The sequence below is a fragment of the Emys orbicularis genome, chromosome 10 (genome assembly GCF_028017835.1).
Source record: "Emys orbicularis isolate rEmyOrb1 chromosome 10, rEmyOrb1.hap1, whole genome shotgun sequence".
In the NCBI taxonomy this organism is placed as follows: Eukaryota; Metazoa; Chordata; order Testudines; family Emydidae; genus Emys; species Emys orbicularis.
This window is the reverse complement of record NC_088692.1, coordinates 44,488,571-44,509,681: the sequence shown is the minus strand read 5'-3', so window position 1 is coordinate 44,509,681 and position 21,111 is coordinate 44,488,571. Positions and strand designations below refer to the sequence as shown.

General features: G+C 46.2%; 1 protein-coding gene across 1 annotated transcript in view; it reads left to right on the top strand.

The window, feature by feature from the left end:
• NEO1 (neogenin 1) overlaps nucleotides 1-21,111 on the top strand; it is a 527,807-nt gene that overhangs the window by 256,501 nt on the left and 250,195 nt on the right. The window contains exon 3 of the mRNA XM_065411681.1: nucleotides 20,617-20,892. Within this exon, the coding sequence (XP_065267753.1) occupies nucleotides 20,617-20,892 (276 nt within the window). The remainder of the gene's footprint in view (nucleotides 1-20,616; nucleotides 20,893-21,111) is intronic.

The following is a 21,111-nucleotide window of genomic DNA, read 5'->3' as shown; positions in this document are numbered from 1 at the left end:
AGGAGATTCCACTGCTGTAGTCTGGAGCCCAACAGCTCTGCCTTATTCTTGGGTAGTTCCAAATCCCTGACAAGGTCATTCAGTTCACCTTGTGTTATGAGGTGTGGTTCAGAGGAGGAGGATGGGAGAAAATGTGGGTCCTGTGACATTGATGGTTCAGGACCAGAAGTTTCATCCTCTTCCTCGTCTGACTCAAGTGAGAATGATTCTGGTGCATCAGAACCGGCAGCCCTCCTCCGTGGGGTACTGGGCATATAGCTGATGGAATGTTTGGATAATGCACAGTCCACTTTTTCTTCTTTGACACACCTTTCCCAACTGGAGGCACCATGCAGAAGTAACAATTGCTGGTATGATCTGTTGGCCCTCTCCAAATCATTGGCACTGCAAAAGGCATAGATTTCCTTTTCCTGTTCAACCACTGGCAAAGATTTGTTGCACAAGTGTTGCAGCATATGTGTGGGGCCCACCTCTTGTCCTGATCTCCAATTTTGCAGCCAAAATAAAGGTGATAAGCTTTCTTAACCATAGTGGTTATACTGCGCTTTTGTGATGCAAAAGTCACTTCACCACAAACATAGCAGAAGTTATCTGCACTGTTCACACAAGTACGAGGCATCTCTGCTCACTTTGGCTAAACAGAAATGTGTCCCTTTGCAAAATCAAACACTGACAAATAAGAGAGCACGACACTGTATGATTTCTAGAGCTGATCTAGGGCAATTTGTTCAGCAGAGTGATGTAAGCTTCGTTATGATTGCATCATCCATGACTTCTAGGAAGAACATGATGCAATTCATATCATGTATGCCGCAATACCAGCTTCAGATTGCATCATTCATTGTTTTGCCTAAAAAGCAAGTACTGTCCAAACCCAGTCATAGATTTATTCATAGATCCAGTCAAAGATGTATTTTAGTCATTTCTGGTTTAAATTAAGATCCCTTCCCTTTATAACTCACTTATCCTCTGCCATTCCCAAGTCAAGGGTCGTACATACTGACCCAATAGCATATCTTGAAAACTAGAGCCAATCAACAATTTTAAGCATCATTTTCGTTCTCAGTGTGCATTTCACAGTACATTTTTGTACAGTCAGTTTCACTGAGTCACCTTTAGGGGTTGTCTCCTCTAGGCTCTATAGCCCTCCTCTTTCCACATCAACCTTTCCCTGACCCGGCTCTGAATAGGGCCTTTGAAGAGGGCTGCTGAGAGGGATAAACTATGAGCAGCTCACTGCTCCTCCTATATGTATAATTAACAGTCATGCTTCTCATAGAGTTCTTCCTTTCCTCATTACCAAGTGTGATTTGGTGCTCTCTCTCTCGTCCTACAAGCGCCAGCAGCAAGTGGATATTTCTGAATCTGCTGGATTCTCCAGAAGAACCAGAGTCCTTTCTAACAAGTGGAATGCTCTCATGCTTGGTTCTTCTTTCCTCCATTCTGACCACTCCAGGCAGTTTTTCCTTGGAAGTCTAGTCCTGTTACCCCCTTACCTTAAATCTGTGTGGCACTAACGGGGAGACAAAACCTCCAAGACTTTTTAAAAAGCCATAGCAAAGCATGAGCTTGGTTTCACAATTCACAAGAATGTTAATGAAATCATGAAAGAATCCTAAAATTGGTTAGATTTTAAACCTTCTCTTCCCCCCCTCCCCCAAACACCCTACACAAACTCTTTAGATTGCCTCAAGACTGCTATGACTCTTGGGGATCCTTTCTTTGAATAGATTCAGCGGTTAGATAGAGTGGAAGGAAATCCACTTCAGATGTCCCTTAAGTGTTCCTGTGATAGGAAACTAGAATCACATGTTGAATTTTAAGTAGGTCAACTCCTTCATCACCTGAGATATTGAAGAATAATCTAACTTTTCATCATGGCAGTAAAATGAGAGGAATTCTTAGTATCCTTTGATATGAAGGATGCCTACCTCAACATCTCAAATGCTTTGGGGTGCCAGAAGTTCCTCCAATTCATTTAGGACAATGAACATCTGCTATATACCACCCTCTCATTTGGTTTTACTTTGGCCTTTTGGAATTTCTGTAGGCATTTGGTAAAGGGAATACTGCCTTTCCCTGAAAGAAGATACCATGTTTGAGAGATCAGTAAAGGTGTCACTTTGCAGATCACTCCAAGACTTACTGAATCTCCTATCCTAGCTAGTGTTTCCAATCAATTCTGAATGGAAAAGACTGAATAGTTTCCTTCACTAATACATCTGTGATCCCTCTTTGACCTACACTAGCAGGAATTTTCTATTGGATGAAGAGTCCTTCAGGCAGTTTCCATACCTTGTTAAAACCAGTTGACCACATGATGGTCTTATTCAAAGAACCAGTTCCCTAGTAAGAAACATTTCCGACCCCTGCTTCATTCTCTTCATCAGTGGGATTCTCCTTACAGCAGTTTCCTCTTTCACATTAACTCTGTTGGACACTCAAACATTCTCTGACCTCATAAAAAACCCTTGGGAAATGTTTCTAAGAACCTCAATGATCATGGACACTGGGCACCAAGCCTGGAATGTCACTGCTCCATTGGTAAGCTCCAGTTTCCTGAACCTACTAAGAAAGAGGTCTTCATATTTAAGCCATTTGAAGTCAAAGCCATAAGAAATTATTGCTCTTCTAAGTAGAGCTGGACAAAATTTTTTGGCTGAATTTTTTCTGGCCAAAATGTCATAAATTCATGTCAAATTTGTTGAATTGATTTGATTATAAATATTCAGAGAAAACTGAAAAGTTTTGTTTTGACATTTTTGAAATTAGAATTTTTTATATTTTATTCTAAATGACTTTGTTTTGAAATTTACCTGAATTTTACCTGAAATTTATCACAGTCGTTGGAACTGTGGCGTCTTGCTCTGCAAGTTCTCCGCATTTCCCTACCTTTGGTAGACAGTTGTTTGTTTTTTGTTTTGTCTTTGTTTTAGTTAGTAGCAGTTGGGTTGGGGGATTACCCTCCACCCCGACTATTTTTCTTCGGGGCTTCATGCCCAAGTCCCCAGGATTCAAGCCCTGCAAGTCCTGCTCCAAGTCCATGCCAACGTGCGACCCCCATGACTCTTGTCTAAAGTGTCTGGGGGAGGCTCACCAAGCCGAGAAGTGCAGGATCTGCAAGGGATTTTGTCCTTGGACTAAAAAGGAGTGAGACTTTCAGCACTTAGTCCCCAGCCTCCTTCGGCGTGGCAGGACCCGGCACCAAGTTCTTCGGTGCGCAGCACCCCGGCGGCGGTAGTGAAGGCAGCACTGCAGTTGAGTCTGGCCGATCCCCACGGCACGGCCGTTCCCCGGCACCAAAGCCAGCAACATTGACTCGGCACCACTCCCAATCCCCGGCACCAAAGCGGCACCGAAAGCTGGAGAAGGGTGGCTCTCCTTCACAGAGAGCCACTTCCCTGGAGCCAGCCAATGTGGCACGTCCTGGAGGGGAGCGCCTGGCAGCGAAGTTTGTGGACGCAGCACCATCGACTTTGGCCCCGCCGGGGGAGCCGTTGAGTCTGGTGCCTTTGGACTCCCCAACCCACAGCGTTGTGGAAGTCCAGCTCCTTCCACCCCGGACACCTTTGCGGCTGCGAGGGACCTCATCGCCATGACGGCATCGGGGTCCCCTCTGTTCCATGCCAAGCCTCCGGTGCCCCAGCGGATGGCACCATCTCAAGGCAAGCTGGCGTTGATCTGACCGTCGGCACTGTCGGTTCTGGTGGTCGAGCCTTGGCACCGCTCCCATTCTCGGTACCGTTTGGAGTCCAGGCACTGCTGTCCATTGCAGCGTCGGTCGTACTCGCGACGCTGGACGTACTCATGGCATCGCTCCGGTTCACGTCGATGCTCCTGATCATGGTGCTGCTCTGCCCGCCAGTCGCCATCATGGAGCAGGTCCTGGATCCGGCACCGATCCCGGTGCCGTTCATTGTCTCGACGCAGCTCCAGGCCACGGTACTGCTCCAGGGCCCGACGCCGCTCCCCAGCCTCGTGGCACCGCTCTCCTCCTCGATGCTGCTCCCTGGCACAGATCCATGCGGCATCACCCTGGCCCTCACGGTCCGGTTCTCGTTCCTCTGGTTCAGAGACGGGACCGCCGCCAGTTGGACTGTGGCCGCCCTGATGCGGGGGCAGGACCATGGCAGGCGCACGGGCAGAGGCCCACCCAGAGGCTGTTCTGGGTCCCATTGGCGTACCACCAGGCCCAGGGTGCACAGTATGGTGGTTCCCAGTCGGCCACCTCTCAACCATGGGTGCCGGAAGCCTCCGCCAGTCGGCCCGCTCCTGGGGGTGTGGAGGAGATGTCATGCCCCCTCTGACTCCCTCTGACACTGGTTCCCGAGCCTGGGCCTGTGGTCAGCAATGCAGGGCATCAGGCCCCCATGGCACAGGGGGGTCAGGACGACCCTCTCCCCCCCGTGGCCTCTTCGTCCTCCTCCCCTGACGAGGCTGTGGCAGGCACCTCTATCTCTGGGCCACCCCCCCATAGATATCCGTGCTCATCAGGACCTCCTGCGCAAGGTGGCACGCAACATGAACGTGCAGGCTGAGGAGGTGGTGGAATCGGAGGACCCGATGGTGGACATTTTGGCCCTGGAAGGTTCGTTGAGAGTGGCCCTGCCCCTCATCAAGACCATCCAGACCAATGCCAAAACCATCTGGCAGACCCCGGCCTCCATTCCCCCTATGGCCAAGGGGGTCAAAGGTAAATACTTTGGCCCCTCGAGGGGTACGACTATTTGTTCACACACCTGGAGCCCTGTTCGCTGGTGGTTGCGGCTGTGAATGAGAAGGAGAGTCGAAGGACGCCAAGCGGCTGGACTTGTTTGGTCGCAAGGTGTACTCCACGAGTGGGCTCCAGCTCCGGATTGCCAATCAGCAGGCACTCCATCCTGAAGTTCAAGGAGTTTGTGCCTCCTGAGTCCAGGGAGGAGTTTGGGGCCCTTGTTGATGAGGGCAAGACGGTGGCGTGGCATGGACCTCTTTACAGGCCTCACTGGACGCTGCAGACTCAGCCGCACATACCTTGTCCTCGGGATTGCCATGAGGCGCACCTCCTGGCTGCAAGCTTCTGGCCTGCCCCCTGAGGTTCAGCAGACACTGCAGGACCTACCCTTTGATGGGGAGGGCCTGTTCACGGAGCAGACTGACTCTAGGCTATATAGCCTTAAGGACTCGAGGGCGACCATAAAGTCCCTGGATATGCACACCCCAGCAACCCAGTGGAAGCACTTCAAGCCCCAACAGCCACAGCAGCACTCCTACCCTCGTCGGCTGAGGCAGGACTTTTATAGGCCTCGGGGGTGGAATGGTAGGAGGAAGCCCTCCAACCTTCCGTCTGGGCAAGGCCAGGGCCCGACCAAACCATTGTCGGGTTCCAAGTACGCCTTTTGAAGGGACGCCCAAGGACTGTGTACCAGACTTACCCCCAGATCCTTCCCCACCCTTTTTGAATTGTTTATCCCACTTCCACCATGCATGGTCTCAAATAACCTCGGACCACTGGGTCCTTCGCACAGTGGAAGCGGGATACTCGCTCCAATTTTGTTCCTTCCCACCCTCTCACTCCCCCCTTTCCCTGTCTCTCTTCAGGGACTTCTCTCACGAGCAACTCCTTATTCAGGAGGTTCAGGCGCTCCTTGCCATGGAGGCAGTAGAGGAGGTTCCGCGGGAACTAAGGGGCAAGGAGTTTTATTCCCAATATTTCCTAATCCTCAAGGCCAAAGGGGGCCTCCGGCCCATTCTGGACCTGTGCGGGTTCAACAAATTGATGATCAAGTTGAAGTTCCACATGGTCTCCCTGGGCACCATTATCCCTTCCCTGGATCCTGGAGACTAGTAGGCCGCCCTCGACATGAAGGATGCGTACTTCCACATAGCGATTCATCCGGCACACAGGCACTTCCTGTGCTTTGTGGTCAACCGCGAACATTACCAGTTTACGGCCCTTCCATTCAGCCTTTCCACAGCCCCCCGGGTGTTCACCAAGCGTATGTCGGTCGTGGCTGCCTTCCTCCATCGACGGCGGACCTTACCTCGATGACTGGTCAGGTATACGTTCCAACGGCTGGGTCTCCTCCTCAATATAGCAAAGTCGACCCTAGAACTGACCCAGAGGATAGAGTTCATCGGGGCGGTCCTGGACTCCCTTCAGGCACGGGCCCTCCTACTGGACTCCTGTTTCAAAGCTATCACGGGCATCATTCGGGGCCTTCAGTGCTTCCCGAGCTCGACAGCAAGGGGATGCCTGAGTCTCCTCGGCCACATGGCTTCGTGTAGGTACGTGACCTGGCACACCAGGCTCCGGCTCCGGCCATTATAAGCATGGCTCACCTCGGTCTACAGCCCGGGGCGCAACAGCCTGAATTTGGTGTTCACTGTCCTGGAGTGGGTCCTCGACTCACTCCGCTAGTGGCTCGACCCCCGACTGGTATGCGAGGGAGTCCCCTTTCACAGCCCCCAGTCTTCCTTGTCCCTGGTCACGGATGCGTGGGACGCTCATCTAGGGAACCTTTGGACTCAGGGCCTGTGGTCTCTGTCCGAGTTATCCCTCCATATCAATGTCAGGGAGCTGATGGCAGTGCACCTTGCTTGTCAAGCCTTCCAGGCGCACCTGCACGGTCGTTGTGTGGCAGTTCTCATGGACAACATCACGGCCATGTTCTACATCAACAAGCCCATTCCTCACCTCTCTACCAGGAAGCCATTCGGCTGTGGGAATTCTGCATAGCCCACTGCATTCACCTGGTTGCGTTCTTTCTTCCCGTGATTCAGAACACGCTGGCGGACCGCCTCAACAGGTCCTTCCCCTCGCACAAGTGGTCTCTCCGATCGGATGTCATCCACCCCATCTTCCAAAGGTGGGGGTTTCCCCAGCTCAACCTGTTTGTCACCCACAGCAACAGGAAGTGCCCAGCGTTCTGCTCCTTCCAAGGTCGCAGCCCGGGCTCCCTCATGGATGCGTTCCTGCCTCCCAGGACAGGTCGCCTGCTCTGCGCCTTTTCTCCGTTCCCCATCGTGCACAAGCTCCTGCTCAAGATCCGCAGGGATGGGGCAAGGGTGATTCTGGTAGCTCCTACGTGGCCTCGCCAGCATTGGTACACAACGCTGTTAGAATTGTCGGTGGATGTTCCAGTCCTGTTGCCTCTGTCATCCCGACCTGCGATCCTTCCACCTCATGGCATGGATGCTGCATGGCTGAACCCCTCGGAGCTTCTGTTTTCGGACCCTGTAAGGCAGGTCCTGCTGGGCAGCAGGAAGCCCTGTACTCGAGCCACGTATCTGGCAAAGTGGAAAAGGTTTTCATGTTGGTGTGACCAGCACCGCACCCCCCCCCCCAGGTGCTGGTGCCCCTCATTTTGGAGTACCTCTTGCACCTGAAACAGCAAGGCCTGGCAGCGTCCTCTGTGAAGGTTCACCTTGCTGCCATCTCAGCCTTCCACCTGGGCGCGTCTGGCCGCTCTGTCTTCGCCAACCCAGTGGTTGGTCGCTTTCTCAAAGGCTTAACCTGGTCCTTTCTCGACTCATGGGGCCCCCATTCGAACCGCTGACCACATGCTCCCTCCTGTATCTTTCCTGGAGGACAGCTTTCGTGGTCACCATTACGTCAGCAAGACGCGTCTCTGAGCTGAAGGCCCTCACCTCGGAACCGCCTTGGTCTTCCACAAGGATAAGGTACAACTCAGACTGCACCCGGCCTTTCTCCCCAAGGTGGTGTCGGCCTTTCACACCAGCCAAGATATTTTCCTGCCCATTTTTTACCCGAAACCTCATGCTGGTCCCCGGGAACAGCGACTGCATTCCCTTGATGTCCGCAGGGCCCTAGCTTTCTACATCGAGCGCACTAAGCCGTTTAGGAAATCGACCCAGCTCTTCGTTGCGGTGGCGGACTGGATGAAGGGCCTCCTGGTCTCCTCTCAAAGAATTTCCTCCTGGATCATGTCCTGTATCCATGTTTGCTATGAGCTGGCCGGCATGCCGACCCCAGCTCTCACCGCACACTCCACTAGGGCACAGGCCTTGTCAGTAGCATTCCTAGCCCAGGTACCGATCCAAGAAATCTGCAGGGCAGTGACTTGGTCCTCAGTGCATACCTTCGCCTCACACTACACCATCGTCCGGCACGCCAGAGACGACTCGGCTTTCGGTAGAGTGGTACTATAGTCAACATTCCTTCACTCTGACCCCACCGCCGAGGAAAGGCTTGGGAGTCACCTAATTGGAATCGATCTGAGCAAGCACTCGAAGAAGAAAAAACGGACTCACCTTTGTAATTGTTGTTCTTCGAGATGTGTTGCTCATATCCATTCCAAACCCGCCACCCTTCCCCTCTGTCGGAGTAGCTGGCAAGAAGGAACTGAGGGGACACCTGGTCAGCAGGATCATATATTGAGCGCCATGCAGGCGCCACTCCAGGGGGCTCCACAGCCGACCCGACAGATGCTGCTAGGGGAAAAACTTTCCCACAGCCGTGCATGTGGCGTGCACACATATAATTGGAATGGATACGAGCAACACATCTTGAAGAACAACAGTTAGAAACGTGAGTAACTGTTTTTTTCTACCTGAAATGAATTTTTTTGTTCACTTTTAAGTTCGCCACATTTTTTTGAATTTTTTTTTGAACAGCCAGTGAACTGAAATATCAGTTACTTGCATAGCTCTGCTTCTGAGATCATCCCTGGTTCTCTCGAACTATTAAGCAGTGATATTCCATGTAAACAAGGAGGAACAAGAAGCAAGATTCTGGTGAAAGGAGCAACAATTTTGTTGGAACAGACATAGCAGTACTTTCGTTGCTGCAAAACAATTCACCTGGTTAGACTCTTCACAGCATTGAGCAGCTAACAAATGCTGAGTGACTGGTCTCTTCATGGTGTCCAAGCAATCTGGGCTAATTGAGGAATCAACAAGAATTTTTTTTGCAGCAGCAAATGACAAGGTTTTGAAGTTCTATAGTAGATTCAGAGGTCCCAGTGCTAGCCTCTGATTTAGATCATTCATCCCTTTTCTCTTAACTCATGAGTACTGAGGAAAGTGAAGATGGATAAAGCATCCTTGATTCTAATTGCCCCAGATCAAGATTCTGCTGCAGTATCCTTAGCTTCTGGGGCTAAACATAAAGGGTTGTCATGGTTATACGATTATTTAGAAGTTACTCTTGTACCCCACAGCTAAATCTGATTCAGAGTATTATTTTTAATGGTTTCTGGTTTAATTTACTACAAATGATGTTATCCCTTCTACTTGATTAAACTAATTGCAGGAAAACTTGCAAGTTATAATACCAGCTTTGTTTCTAATGATGGAATATTAATGATGTTACAGAAATTGCACTAGTTTTTTTTAAATCAGTTAAAATTGGTTTAGTTAAAATTGTGCAAACCATTAGGTGAACACTCCCTTTGGTTTAGATTGCACATGTAAAAGCAAGCTATACCAATGTAAGCAAGATTTAAACCAATAAGTGTCAACATACAGAATCACAATAGTTTAACTATATTGATATAAAATCACACCTTTAGTTAAACCAGTACAACTTTGTGTAGGCCAGCTCTCACCTACAAAGCATCAAGTTTTAAGTAATTTTCTGCAATCAGACATACATCACCTGACAGACACACACACAAAATGACGAACATAGAAAAAGAGAAGAGGGGAAAAGGAATAGGTACTTTTTTCTGGTGGTAGGTGGGTTATGATTGTTAGCTTTAGGCCCGAGTTGTGGCATTTTCTTTGGGAAGGTAGTCTCTGGCCCATTTGTGGTCAGGTAGGAATGTTGGATTAGCGATACTAATGAGTGATTGATAATTTTTGGTACCTCAATATTTAGGTGTCCCAAAATCACTAATCACTTTTGAAAATCTTGGTCTAAGTTTCTAAGCCTTGATTGACTCTAAGACCTTCAAAAAATGAACTGAATGCGATAAATACAATGACATCTGCTTGAGGCCTTGTCTAAACTGGGAATTTCCCCCGGTTACAGACATTGGTATGCAGCCAGCAACATAGCTGCACTAATGCAAACCCCAGCATAGGAAGATCATCTCATTGTTTATTTGTGCTCCCCCTGTTTGTCTGTATTATCTATTGTCTACTCTTTTCCTTAGAATATAAATTCTTTAGGCCACAGACCATCTGTTGTAAATTTGTACAGTGTCCAGCACAATGAACCCAGATCTCTAGACACTAATACAAACAATGTTAGTTACAATTTGCATTGGTGAAACTTTCATACCTTGGTTTTGAACAGCTGCACCGCTGCAAATAATAGCGTATATAATTTTTCTCTTTCTAAATTACAGCTACACTGATTGCTGACCACTGATGGCTGAAAATCCACAAAGTAGACAAGGCCTGAGGATCTGAAACAATAGCATTAAGAAAAATGACAAGTTTCACTGATGATATTAGCAGAAACAACTAGCTAATATGATTCTCCATTTTTGCTGGCTGTAGTAACAAATACTGGAGTGTGGTGCTGTGGGATAACTGGTTGATGTCAGTGGTTGCTGGAATGAGGAATAAGGAACTCAAGCCTGGCCTTCCCCATTGTCATCTGTGCCTCTGTGGAGAGACATGCATTCCACCTTACCCAAAGCCTCAGGTGGTCCAATGGGGGCTCTTGTTTTCAGGGCTTTAGGGGTTCTAGTCCTGCATTTTTAGGAGCATACTTCATGGAAAGATTTATGATCTTAATGGAGTGGATTTTTTTGGGTAGGATTTTATATTTTGTGCATTTTATCAGACACAGGATTACCCTTCCCTGCTCCTTGTGCACATTAGGACGTTCACAGGAGTGTGGCTTTCTTTGGTTGCTTTGCATTCCTGTGAGTTCCATGTGTTTGAAGTGGCAGTGGAGGAGGGTGGTGGTGGTTGAGCATTGATTGGAGAAGATGATGGGGGGATGTTTCTCTTAAAACTATAGTACCTATATAATATATCCCTAAGGTGTTACATTGTACACTTGTTGGGGGAGAGGTTTTCTACAAGCTTTTTCATTTATCTTTGAACTCATTTATTCTGTATTTCCCTATAATTTTGGCTTGCAGAACAGGAGAACTGGCAGCCTCTCTTGTGCCTGTTCTATCATTTTTGCAGCCACTGATTTGTCTCCCTATGGTTCACAGCTTAATTCTAAATTCTTTAGTGATTAAGCCATTGACTTCCCTTTCTTTTGTCCCAAGTGGGTGTCATGAAAGCATGTGATCAAGGATCTAACATTTTATTTACACAAGACATATTGATAGGAAGCCTGAGATTCCATTAATCTTTTTCGGTATTGGAAAGCTTCTTGGTCTGGCATACCTAATAAATCTATCATTGCATTAGGGAACAGATCGCCTTCTTTATCCTCTGAGTGTCAGGATCCATTCTGATAGGGAAATGGAGACTACTGGGTTAAAAAGAAACTCAGCACATGTTAAGCAACCTCTTGATGTTCTGTTGACATGTTCACTAGGCATTATTGTGTGGTCATCAGTGCCTTTGCAGAAATTGCTTTTGAGCAATGTGACTGGTGTAGTGGTCTGAAAATATTGTGTGTAAATATTACCTAATTTCCCATTGTCTTCTCTCACACACTGATTTGGGTTTTGAGTGCTGCTAGGCCTAGTTAATCCACTGTAGATTTGGGACTCTGAGCAGAAAAGGAAATGTTAATAACCTGAAAATTGGAATTCTTTAGAGAGCTGCCTCTGTCAAGAGACCTATCTGGTATGTTGTTCTATTCTCATAGTTTGATACAGAATTATTGTTGGAGATAATGATTTTTAAACCAATTATTCACTAGTTTTGCTAGGGAAGCTCTCATCTGGAGTGGCTTGATCGAGATATATTGAGAGTTGGATGCAGATCATTTTCATGATCAGAAGAGCTACTTGAGGGCAAAAGACAATAGCCTAATCCAATAATTTGGGAACAATTTATACAACTACAGTTTTCAAGTAATGAACCAAATTCTTGTTTTTAGGAATCATATGGATACATTTAAAATAATTTAATCATAAACTATATAAATGGTCTTTCTAAATTCCCAACATTTCAGCAATATAAGGTTTCCAAAGCCTCCTCAGAGCAAGTATCATGTCTTCCTTTACTGCTTTATCAAGTACTCTGATGTTTAACAAAAGTGAATGAAAGTTCATAAAATGTCAAAATAACCTGTAACAAATGTTGGTGGGAAAAAGTACAGAAGGAAGACAGACTGAGTTAGTCCAAACAAAAAGGTCGACTGATATTACTCAAGGACTATGCTGAGATCAAGGCTGGTAAACAAAAGAAGTGTGGGACTGTAAATCAGTGGACTAAAATTGGTGTGTCAGAAATTAGGCCTAATTGGCAATCAAAATAACGAGAAGACAATCCAGGAAGTTTTTGGAAAGTGTAGGGGACAATTTCCTGGTGCAAGTCCTGGAGGAACCAACTAGGGGCAGAGCTTTTCTTGACCTGCTGCTCACAAACAGGGAAGAATTAGTAGGGGAAGCAAAAGTGGATGGGAACCTGGGAGGCAGTGACCATGAGATGGTCGAGTTCAGGATCCTGACACAAGGAAGAAAGGAGAGCAGCAGAATACGGACCCTGGACTTCAGAAAAGCAGACTTTGACTCCCTCAGGGAACAGATGGGCAGGATCCCCTGGGAGAATAACATGAAGGGCAAAGGGGTCCAGGAGAGCTGGCTGTATTTTAAAGAATCCTTATTGCGGTTGCAGGAAAAAAACATCCCGATGTGTAGAAAGAATAGTAAATATGGCAGGCGACCAGCTTGGCTAAACAGTGAAATCCTTGCTGAACTTAAACGCAAAAAAGAAGCTTACAAGAAGTGGAAGATTGGACAAATGACCAGGGAGGAGTATAAAACTATTGCTCAGGCATGCAGGAATGAAATCAGGAAGGCCAAATCACACTTGGAGTTGCAGCTAGCAAGAGATGTTAAGAGTAACAAGAAAGGTTTCTTCAGGTATGTTAGCAACAAGAAGAAAGTCAAGGAAAGTGTGGGCCCCTTACTGAATGTGGGAGGCAACCTAGTGACCGAGGATGTGGAAAAAGCTAATGTACTCAATGATTTTTTTGCCTCTGTCTTCACAAACAAGGTCAGCTCCCAGACTGCTGCACTGGGCAGCACAATATGGGGAGAAGGTGACCAGCCCTATGTGGAGAAAGAAGTGGTTCGGGACTATTTAGAAAAACTGGATGTGCACAAGTCCATGGGGCCGGATGCGCTGCATCCGAGGGTGCTAAAGGAGTTGGCGGATGAGATTGCAGAGCCATTAGCCATTATTTTTGAAAACTCATGGCGATCGGGGGAGGTCCCGGATGACTGGAAAAAGGCTAATGTAGTGCCCATCTTTAAAAAAGGGAAGAAGGAGGATCCGGGGAACTACAGGCCAGTCAGCCTCACCTCAGTCCCTGGAAAAATCATGGAACAGGTCCTCAAGGAATCAATTATGAAACACTTAGAGGAGAGGAAAGTGATCAGGAACAGTCAGCATGGATTCACCAAAGGGAAGTCGTGCCTGACTAACCTAATTGCCTTCTATGATGAGATAACTGGCTCTGTGGATGAGGGGAAAGCAGTGGATGTGTTATTCCTTGACTTTAGCAAAGCTTTTGACACAGTCTCCCACAGTATTCTTGCCGCCAAGTTAAAGAAATATGGGCTGGATGAATGGACTGTAAGGTGGATAGAAAGCTGGCTAGATCGTCGGGCTCAACGGGTAGTGATCAATGGCTCCATGTCTAGTTGGCAGCCGGTTTCAAGCGGAGTGCCCCAAGGGTCGGTCCTGGGGCCGGTTTTGTTTAATATCTTTATTAATGATCTGGAGGATGGTGTGGACTGCACTCTCAGCAAGTTTGCAGATGACACTAAACTAGGAGGCGTGGTAGATACACTAGAGGGTAGGGATCGGATACAGAGGGACCTAGACAAATTAGAGGATTGGGCCAAAAAAAACCTGATGAGGTTCAACAAGGATAAGTGCAGAGTCCTGCACTTAGGACGGAAGAATCCCATGCACTGCTACAGACTAGGGACCGAATGGCTAGGTAGCAGTTCTGCAGAAAAGGACCTAGGGGTCACAGTGGACGAGAAGCTGGATATGAGTCAACAGTGTGCTCTTGTTGCCAAGAAGGCTAACGGCATTTTGGGCTGTATAAGTAGGGGCATTGCCAGCAGATCGAGGAACGTGATCGTTCCCCTTTATTCGACATTGGTGAGGCCTCATCTGGAATACTGTGTCCAATTTTGGGCCCCACACTACAAGAAGGATGTGGAAAAATTGGAAAGAGTCCAGCGGAGGGCAACAAAAATGATTAGGGGTCTGGAGCACATGACTTATGAGGAGAGGCTGAGGGAACTGGGATTGTTTAGTCTCCAGAAGAGAAGAATGAGGGGGGATTTGATAGCAGCCTTCAACTACCTGAAGGGAGGTTCCAAAGAGGATGGAGTTCGGCTGTTCTCAGTGGTGGCAGATGACAGAACAAGGAGCAATGGTCTCAAGTTGCAGTGGGGGAGGTCCAGGTTGGATATTAGGAAACACTATTTCACTAGGAGGGTGGTGAAGCACTGGAATGCGTTACCTAGGGAGGTGGTGGAGTCTCCTTCCTTGGAGGTTTTTAAGGCCCGGCTTGACAAAGCCCTGGCTGGGATGATTTAGTTGGGAATTGGTCCTGCTTTGAGCAGGGGGTTGGACTAGATGACCTCTTGAGGTCCCTTCCAACCCTGATATTCTATGATTCTATGATTCTATGATAAGATGGGCTATTCCAGCCATCACTCCCCTTTTGGGATTCTTAAAAAGAAAAAACTTTGGGGGACGCGAGCGCAAAAATTGCTGATGGAAAACATAAGTTGGCTGCCAACTAGGGTGACCAGATGTCCATGTTTTGACCAGAATATCCGGTCGAAAAGGGATCCTGGAAGTGCCGTGCACTGGGGCTGGCAGGCTACCTGCTAGCTTCCGCACCATGTGGCTCCCAGAAGCAGCGGCATGTCCCCCTTCCAGCTCCTACGCATCGGGGCAGCCAGGAGGCTCCGCACGCTGCCCTCACCCCAAGCGCTGCCCCCGCAGCTCCCAGTGGCCGGGAACCACAACCAATGGGAGCTGCGGAGGTGACGCCTGTGGATGGGGCAGTGCGCTGAGCCGCCTGTCCGTGCCTCTGCGTAGGAGCCCGGGGGGGACGGGATGGGGACATGCTGCTGCTGCTTCCGGGAGTTGCTTGAGGTAAGCGTCGCCCAGAGCCTGTACCCCATATCCCCTCCCGGGCCCCAACCCTCTGCCCCAGCCCTGATCCCCCTCCTGCCCTCCGAACCCCTCGATCTCACCCTGGAGCACCCTTCTGCACCCCAAACTCCTCATCCCTAGCCCCACCCCAGGGCCTGCACCAACAGCCAGAGCCAGATTAACTTTTTGTGGGCCCCCATTGGGGAAATAGGGCATGTGATGGGGGATGGTCCGCAGAGCGAGGAGCCGGTTGGGGGCAATGATGCGCAGCGCAACAGGAGTGGCCCCTCTCAGCCCAGCACAAGGGCACTGTTTACAAACCCACAGCTGCTAGACGCACACTGGCCCACCCAGCCCTGCTCTGCCAGCAAGCCCCTTGCACACTGCCCCCCTGCCCAGTGCCCTGCCCTTATGCCCTGCCCTAAACATATTTGTGGGCCCCCATTGGGGAAATAGGGCATGTGATGGGGGATGGTCCGCAGAGCGAGGAGCCGGTTGGGGGCAATGATGCGCAGCGCAACAGGAGTGGCCCCTCTCAGCCCAGCACAAGGGCACTGTTTACAAACCCACAGCTGCTAGACGCATACTGGCCCACCCAGCCCTGCTCTGCCAGCAAGCCCCTTGCACACTGCCCCCCTGCCCAGTGCCCTGCCCTTATGCCCAATATTTTATTACACAACTCTACAGTCAAAATAACTGAGTGTTGAAGGATGAAATTTTAGCATGGAAATGACCCTCTTTGAGAAATGCCTTCACTTTTTCCGGGAAAAAAAGGTTTTATGTGACAGAGCTGAGAAACCTGAATAATGAATATGCACAGCAGTTTGCCAAGCTCATATAGCGAGTAGCTAAATAAGAATTTGTTTCACACACGGTATGTCTATTGCTAACGCAGCTGGATAGCGAAAAGTCAAGAGGGCTCCTGCAGACTTTATAAGATCCTTATGAGGTTGAGGGAAGGGCTCTGCAGGAACCCTGGCTCTGCTCCTGCAGCTCTAGTAAAGTACTCAGAATCCTTTACCTAATCCCTGTGAATTTTGAATGAAACTGTGAAGTGAGCAGGGAATGAGGCAAGAAGGCCTTGATATTTATACAGCATCCCTTTACATGTCTGTATTTTTCAATGTATTTTTGCCTTCAGGTAGCAATTCTCCCTTTGTTTCCCTCTCTTTTAATTGAGGCAGCTTTTATTTGATGCTAAGGAAATATATGAAAACAGCTACTTTAATATGCCATTTTACTGAGTGTGACTGTGATATGTGCACTTATCAGGGCTGTTGCTCCTATCATTTCAGACTATTTAGATTGACCTTGGTAAGATCAGTTCTCTTAAGAATTCTTTGGCCAATCCACAGTTGAAAAGATCAGCTAAATACTTCACTTCTTGCTAAATTGTTAAATATTAAAGTAATATCTGACAGGGTCAGTTGTATTAATTTAAACAGACTATATGGGCCCAAAGAGTCAAAGATGTTAACATTACCCTGAAAGGGACCAACATTAAATTATCTTAAACAATGTTCATGGTTTGGTATACAGAGACCATAGCCTGCTTAGTGCCATGGCAAAACTCCATTACGAATCCATTTTAATGTTTTATTAATGATACAGAATAAGGAAAAACAGTTGAAGCATTTGAAATTTAAACTGTTAAGTAAGGCTTTCATTTTACAACATCCTTTCATCCCTTTTCCTTTAGCTGCAGATTGTCTTGGGAAGGAAAAACCTCCTTGTTCGACAGTTCCTCAGGTGGTAATAACTGGTAAAAAGTTAAGGCATTTTTCAGAGGGTTATTTCCACACTAAAACTTCATCCTTCAACCCTCAGTTATTTTGACTGTAGAGCTGTGTAATAAAATATTGTGGAAAAATATTTTTTATCATTCCCATTTTACTCAGTGTCTTCAACCATTTTTGCTCAAAGTTCAAGAAAAAAATCCCTTGTTATCCCCAAAAGGGAGAATTTCAGCCTGAAAGTTTAAAGCTTCAGACAGTTACGAGCTTCTGAAGAGACTGGGTTAGAATGGAAATGGTTATGTAATTGTAACTATGGCTATCATAGCTGTTTCCATTTCTGTGCCACTCATCATCCTATCTGGCTTCTGAGAACCTCGTGACAAACTTACTTCTCTGCCAATCATTTTGTGACTAAGGTGGATTTAGTGTCAGATTATGATCATTCATATGGTTGAATAAAAGAGGAGATGAAGGGCACTGGCAGCAACATCATCAAAACCTAGCATAGTCAGCTGTTTTCCAGCTTCCTTTAAACAAATGACCATGGTTAGTTTTCATACATAATTAGTAAAGAGGGAAGGTGGGCAGAGTGATGGCAAGGTAGATGAAGATAACACGAGAAATATATCTTAAGGTTGTAAATACCTTGAAATGTGAACATTTCACTTAGGATTTTGGTCGGGAATACAGAAATTCAGCACACTATGCTGAACATTATTGTAGTTGAGACTTTCACAATTTAGACCGTTGCATATCTTTTTGTTTTAGACTTTTCAACACTAATTTAAAAGGCTGGTTTAATATTTATGTTGAATTCTATTATACTGTGTTATAACAACTCTGCTGTAAGAATGTTTGCATACATTTTATTCTGGCTAGCAAATACTTCTACCCAGTGATAATTGGCTTCACTGGGACTACAGCTTTTATAGTCAAAATGCTTTGCTTGCTGCATATGTGAGGAAGTAGCATGAGGGTGTCATTTGACTGATATTGTTGATCAATTGACTTCTGTTTTGTTATAGAAGACTCTTACGGTGACTTGTGAATTATGGTGCAAATCTGATCTAGGTGTGTAGTAAATTAAATTACTTTTCTGCCTTTAGATATGTACTAGTGTTCTCTTGATTTTATTTCCACTGAGATTTTTCAGATCATTCTGGAACTCATAGAAATGCAGGGCTGATAGTGTACTTCATCTACTTTGGGAAAACTCAATTGTCTTTGCTTCTAGTAAGTTCATTAAAATATTTTGCAAAAAATATTTTCATAGAAAACTTTTAACTTGCCAGGGGTGAATGCAAAGTTGAAAATACTTTGTAACTTATTTGAAAAAAAACCCCAGATGCTTGAAAGTCAGGAAATTATCAATTAAAATTCTGACACCAACCTTAATTCTGCTCCTATACAGCCATTTAGTCTCTGCTTACTAGTGGGAAACATACATGAGTTGCCACATGGAAGAAACAAATCTACCCGTTGCATATATGAATTACAAGAATGTGGTATTGAGTCATATGCTACAACCAGCATTCACTCTTCTAGGTTATACTGTGTACAGAATTTAGTCTTACCTTGTAAGGGTAGATGGGTTATCATGATGTCTAAACTGAATGAGTAGGATACATGGAGTACAATTTTATCACTAACCTCTATCTGGATTTCTGACCAATATTAGTAATATCAGCAAAGCCCTACCTGTTTTAGAAGATATGGTGTGAGCCCCAGCTCATGTGGTGTGATGAACAGAGGGTAGGATTATTTCTCTGTCACATTTGTAGAAAGTAAGATGATCTCATACTTGAAGCATGGGTTTCTGGTCAGTATCCAGTGGGAGGGCTGGGTTTCCAAACTGGTATGTAATTTCCTCAGGGTTTGTGGCCTGTACTGGAAAATTTAAATTTGGGTGGGGGTTGGAGAAGAGACAAAGAATAAATTGGTGTTGGAACTTGAAGTAAACTTCCTGATTTATGAGAATTTAGGGTTTTTAAACTTTAACATTTTTAGTTTCTTTAAAGGGAAATAATCTCATCCTTTTCCTAAATGAACTTTTGTCTAGGCATTTTGTTAGGCCTTTTAAACAAATTTTGAAGACTGCAGAGCAATCCATTTTTATTATAATGTTTCAGCTAGATTTGCTGGTTTATCTAGAAAGTGATATACCGTATATCATAAGCTGAATATTTTTGGTAAAGTGATGCATCAAAGAGCAGAGTCGACTTATAAACGGGTCTACACCAAAATTTGATGATTTTAAACTCTCTGGAATTATTGAATTGAATATCTAATACATTGTCGTTTTGTTTACCTGGAGCATCTGCAGGCATGGAGCCCCTCAGCATCCTGTGGCCGCGGTTCGCCGTTCCCAGCCAATGGGAGCTGAGGGGCTCCGTGCCTGTGAACGCTCCAGATAAACAAAATGTCCAGGCCTGGTAGCAGCTTACCCTGAAGGGCCAGGAGCCAAAGTTTGCCAACCCCTGAAATATAGGGTTGGCTTATGAAAGGGTCATACAGTTTTTGCTATTTTTACCTATCCATCTTATAAACGAACGGGCTAACAAACGAGTATATATGGTAGTTTAAAGCCAGTAGTGTGCAAAATACAGCTGTTATGCCATAGTGCTGCATCCAGGGATAACTTTTTTGTAAGGCAAGGAAATTAAATGCACAAAAATACATAAATGCAAAGTTAAGGCTGAAAATGTAAACACTTGCATATGAAGAAATTCAAAAGCTACTTTAGTCATGTTGCTCATGTGCACCAGTACAGCGTATTTCAAGTTTAGTGTTTTCAAACATTATTATTATAAGAGAATTATGCACTACATTCCTACTGTGTTTCAATGACATTGAATGACTAAATGACTGTGAAGTTAATGTACATCTTTGTCGTTTGTGTAGTGAACACTGATAATGTTGCCATTGGGGAGCGCACACTTCTAAATTTCCTTTTGAATTTAAATTCTTAACTTAAACCTCTCATCAACCTATAATTGTATTTAATAGGCCCTCTCACAGAATTTAGGATCTGGGAAGGGAAGAGCATTCCAGGAGCCTCCTCTCCTTCCCCAGGGCATGCATTATGTCTTGTGATAATTTCAGGCCTTATTCTCAGCCCTGGGGTGCATGGCACTCAAAAAAAAAAAAAAAAAAAACACTGAGAGGAAGTGGGGCCATGTGCAGTCCCTCTCTGAGTTCCTGATATGATTCTACACCACAGCTTACTTGGACCAGTGGCTAGATGTCATCATTTGGCCCAAAGCATATGTAGCTTGATGTCCAAGAGGGGACTGGTCTAGGCTTCACCATTTTTTCTGGGGTACTGTTTGCTTCCTAGGGACACAGAGAGGGAGCACACAGGGGGAAGTGGGTGAGTTTTCTTTGCATGTCTCCTCCTTCTCCCATAAAGGCTTTCACAATTTGGCCCTCGGTGTTTCTTTCCCCTGTTAAAACATATTCAATATGATGCCCCATGTAGAATCTGTGTTGTATTCACTTGTTGTTCAAATAAGCAATTTTTTTTCTTATTCTCATCCATATCTGCTGATTCTAGAAAGATGGAGTGCAGCTTTTGTCACGCTTAAAAGTCAGATTGCTGGTCTGACCTTCAGAATTGTGGTAGTTTGGCATAACTTTGATTTTTCCATTCTCTTTTCACCTTCCTCTCCAGGACTTCCAAGGTTCACTAGCCAGCCAGAATCAACATCTGTCTATAGAGGAAACAGCGTAATTCTGAACTGCGAGGTTAATGCTGATCTGGTACCATTTGTGAGGTGGGAGCAGGATCGTCAACCATTCTTTTTGGATGACCGTGTATTCACATTACCAAGTGGAGCTCTAATCATTAGCAATGTTACAGATGGGGATGGCGGACTCTATCGCTGTGTCATTGAAAGTGGTGGGTCGCCCAGATACAGTGATGAAGCAGAGCTAAAAGTTCTTCCAGGTACTAATCTATTTTTTAAAATATTTTTCCCCATCAGTCTATCCATTGTGAGTTATCTCCTTTAATGATAAGATGAAAGGAAAACATAATAGGAACACTTACCAGATAGAAGGAAAGGAGATGTGGCAAGCAGCAGTCTGCGCCAAATGGCAGCTGGGCCTTTAAATGTGACAGAGGTAATGACAGCCCTAAAGCAATCATGAAAAGTGTGCTGGGAAA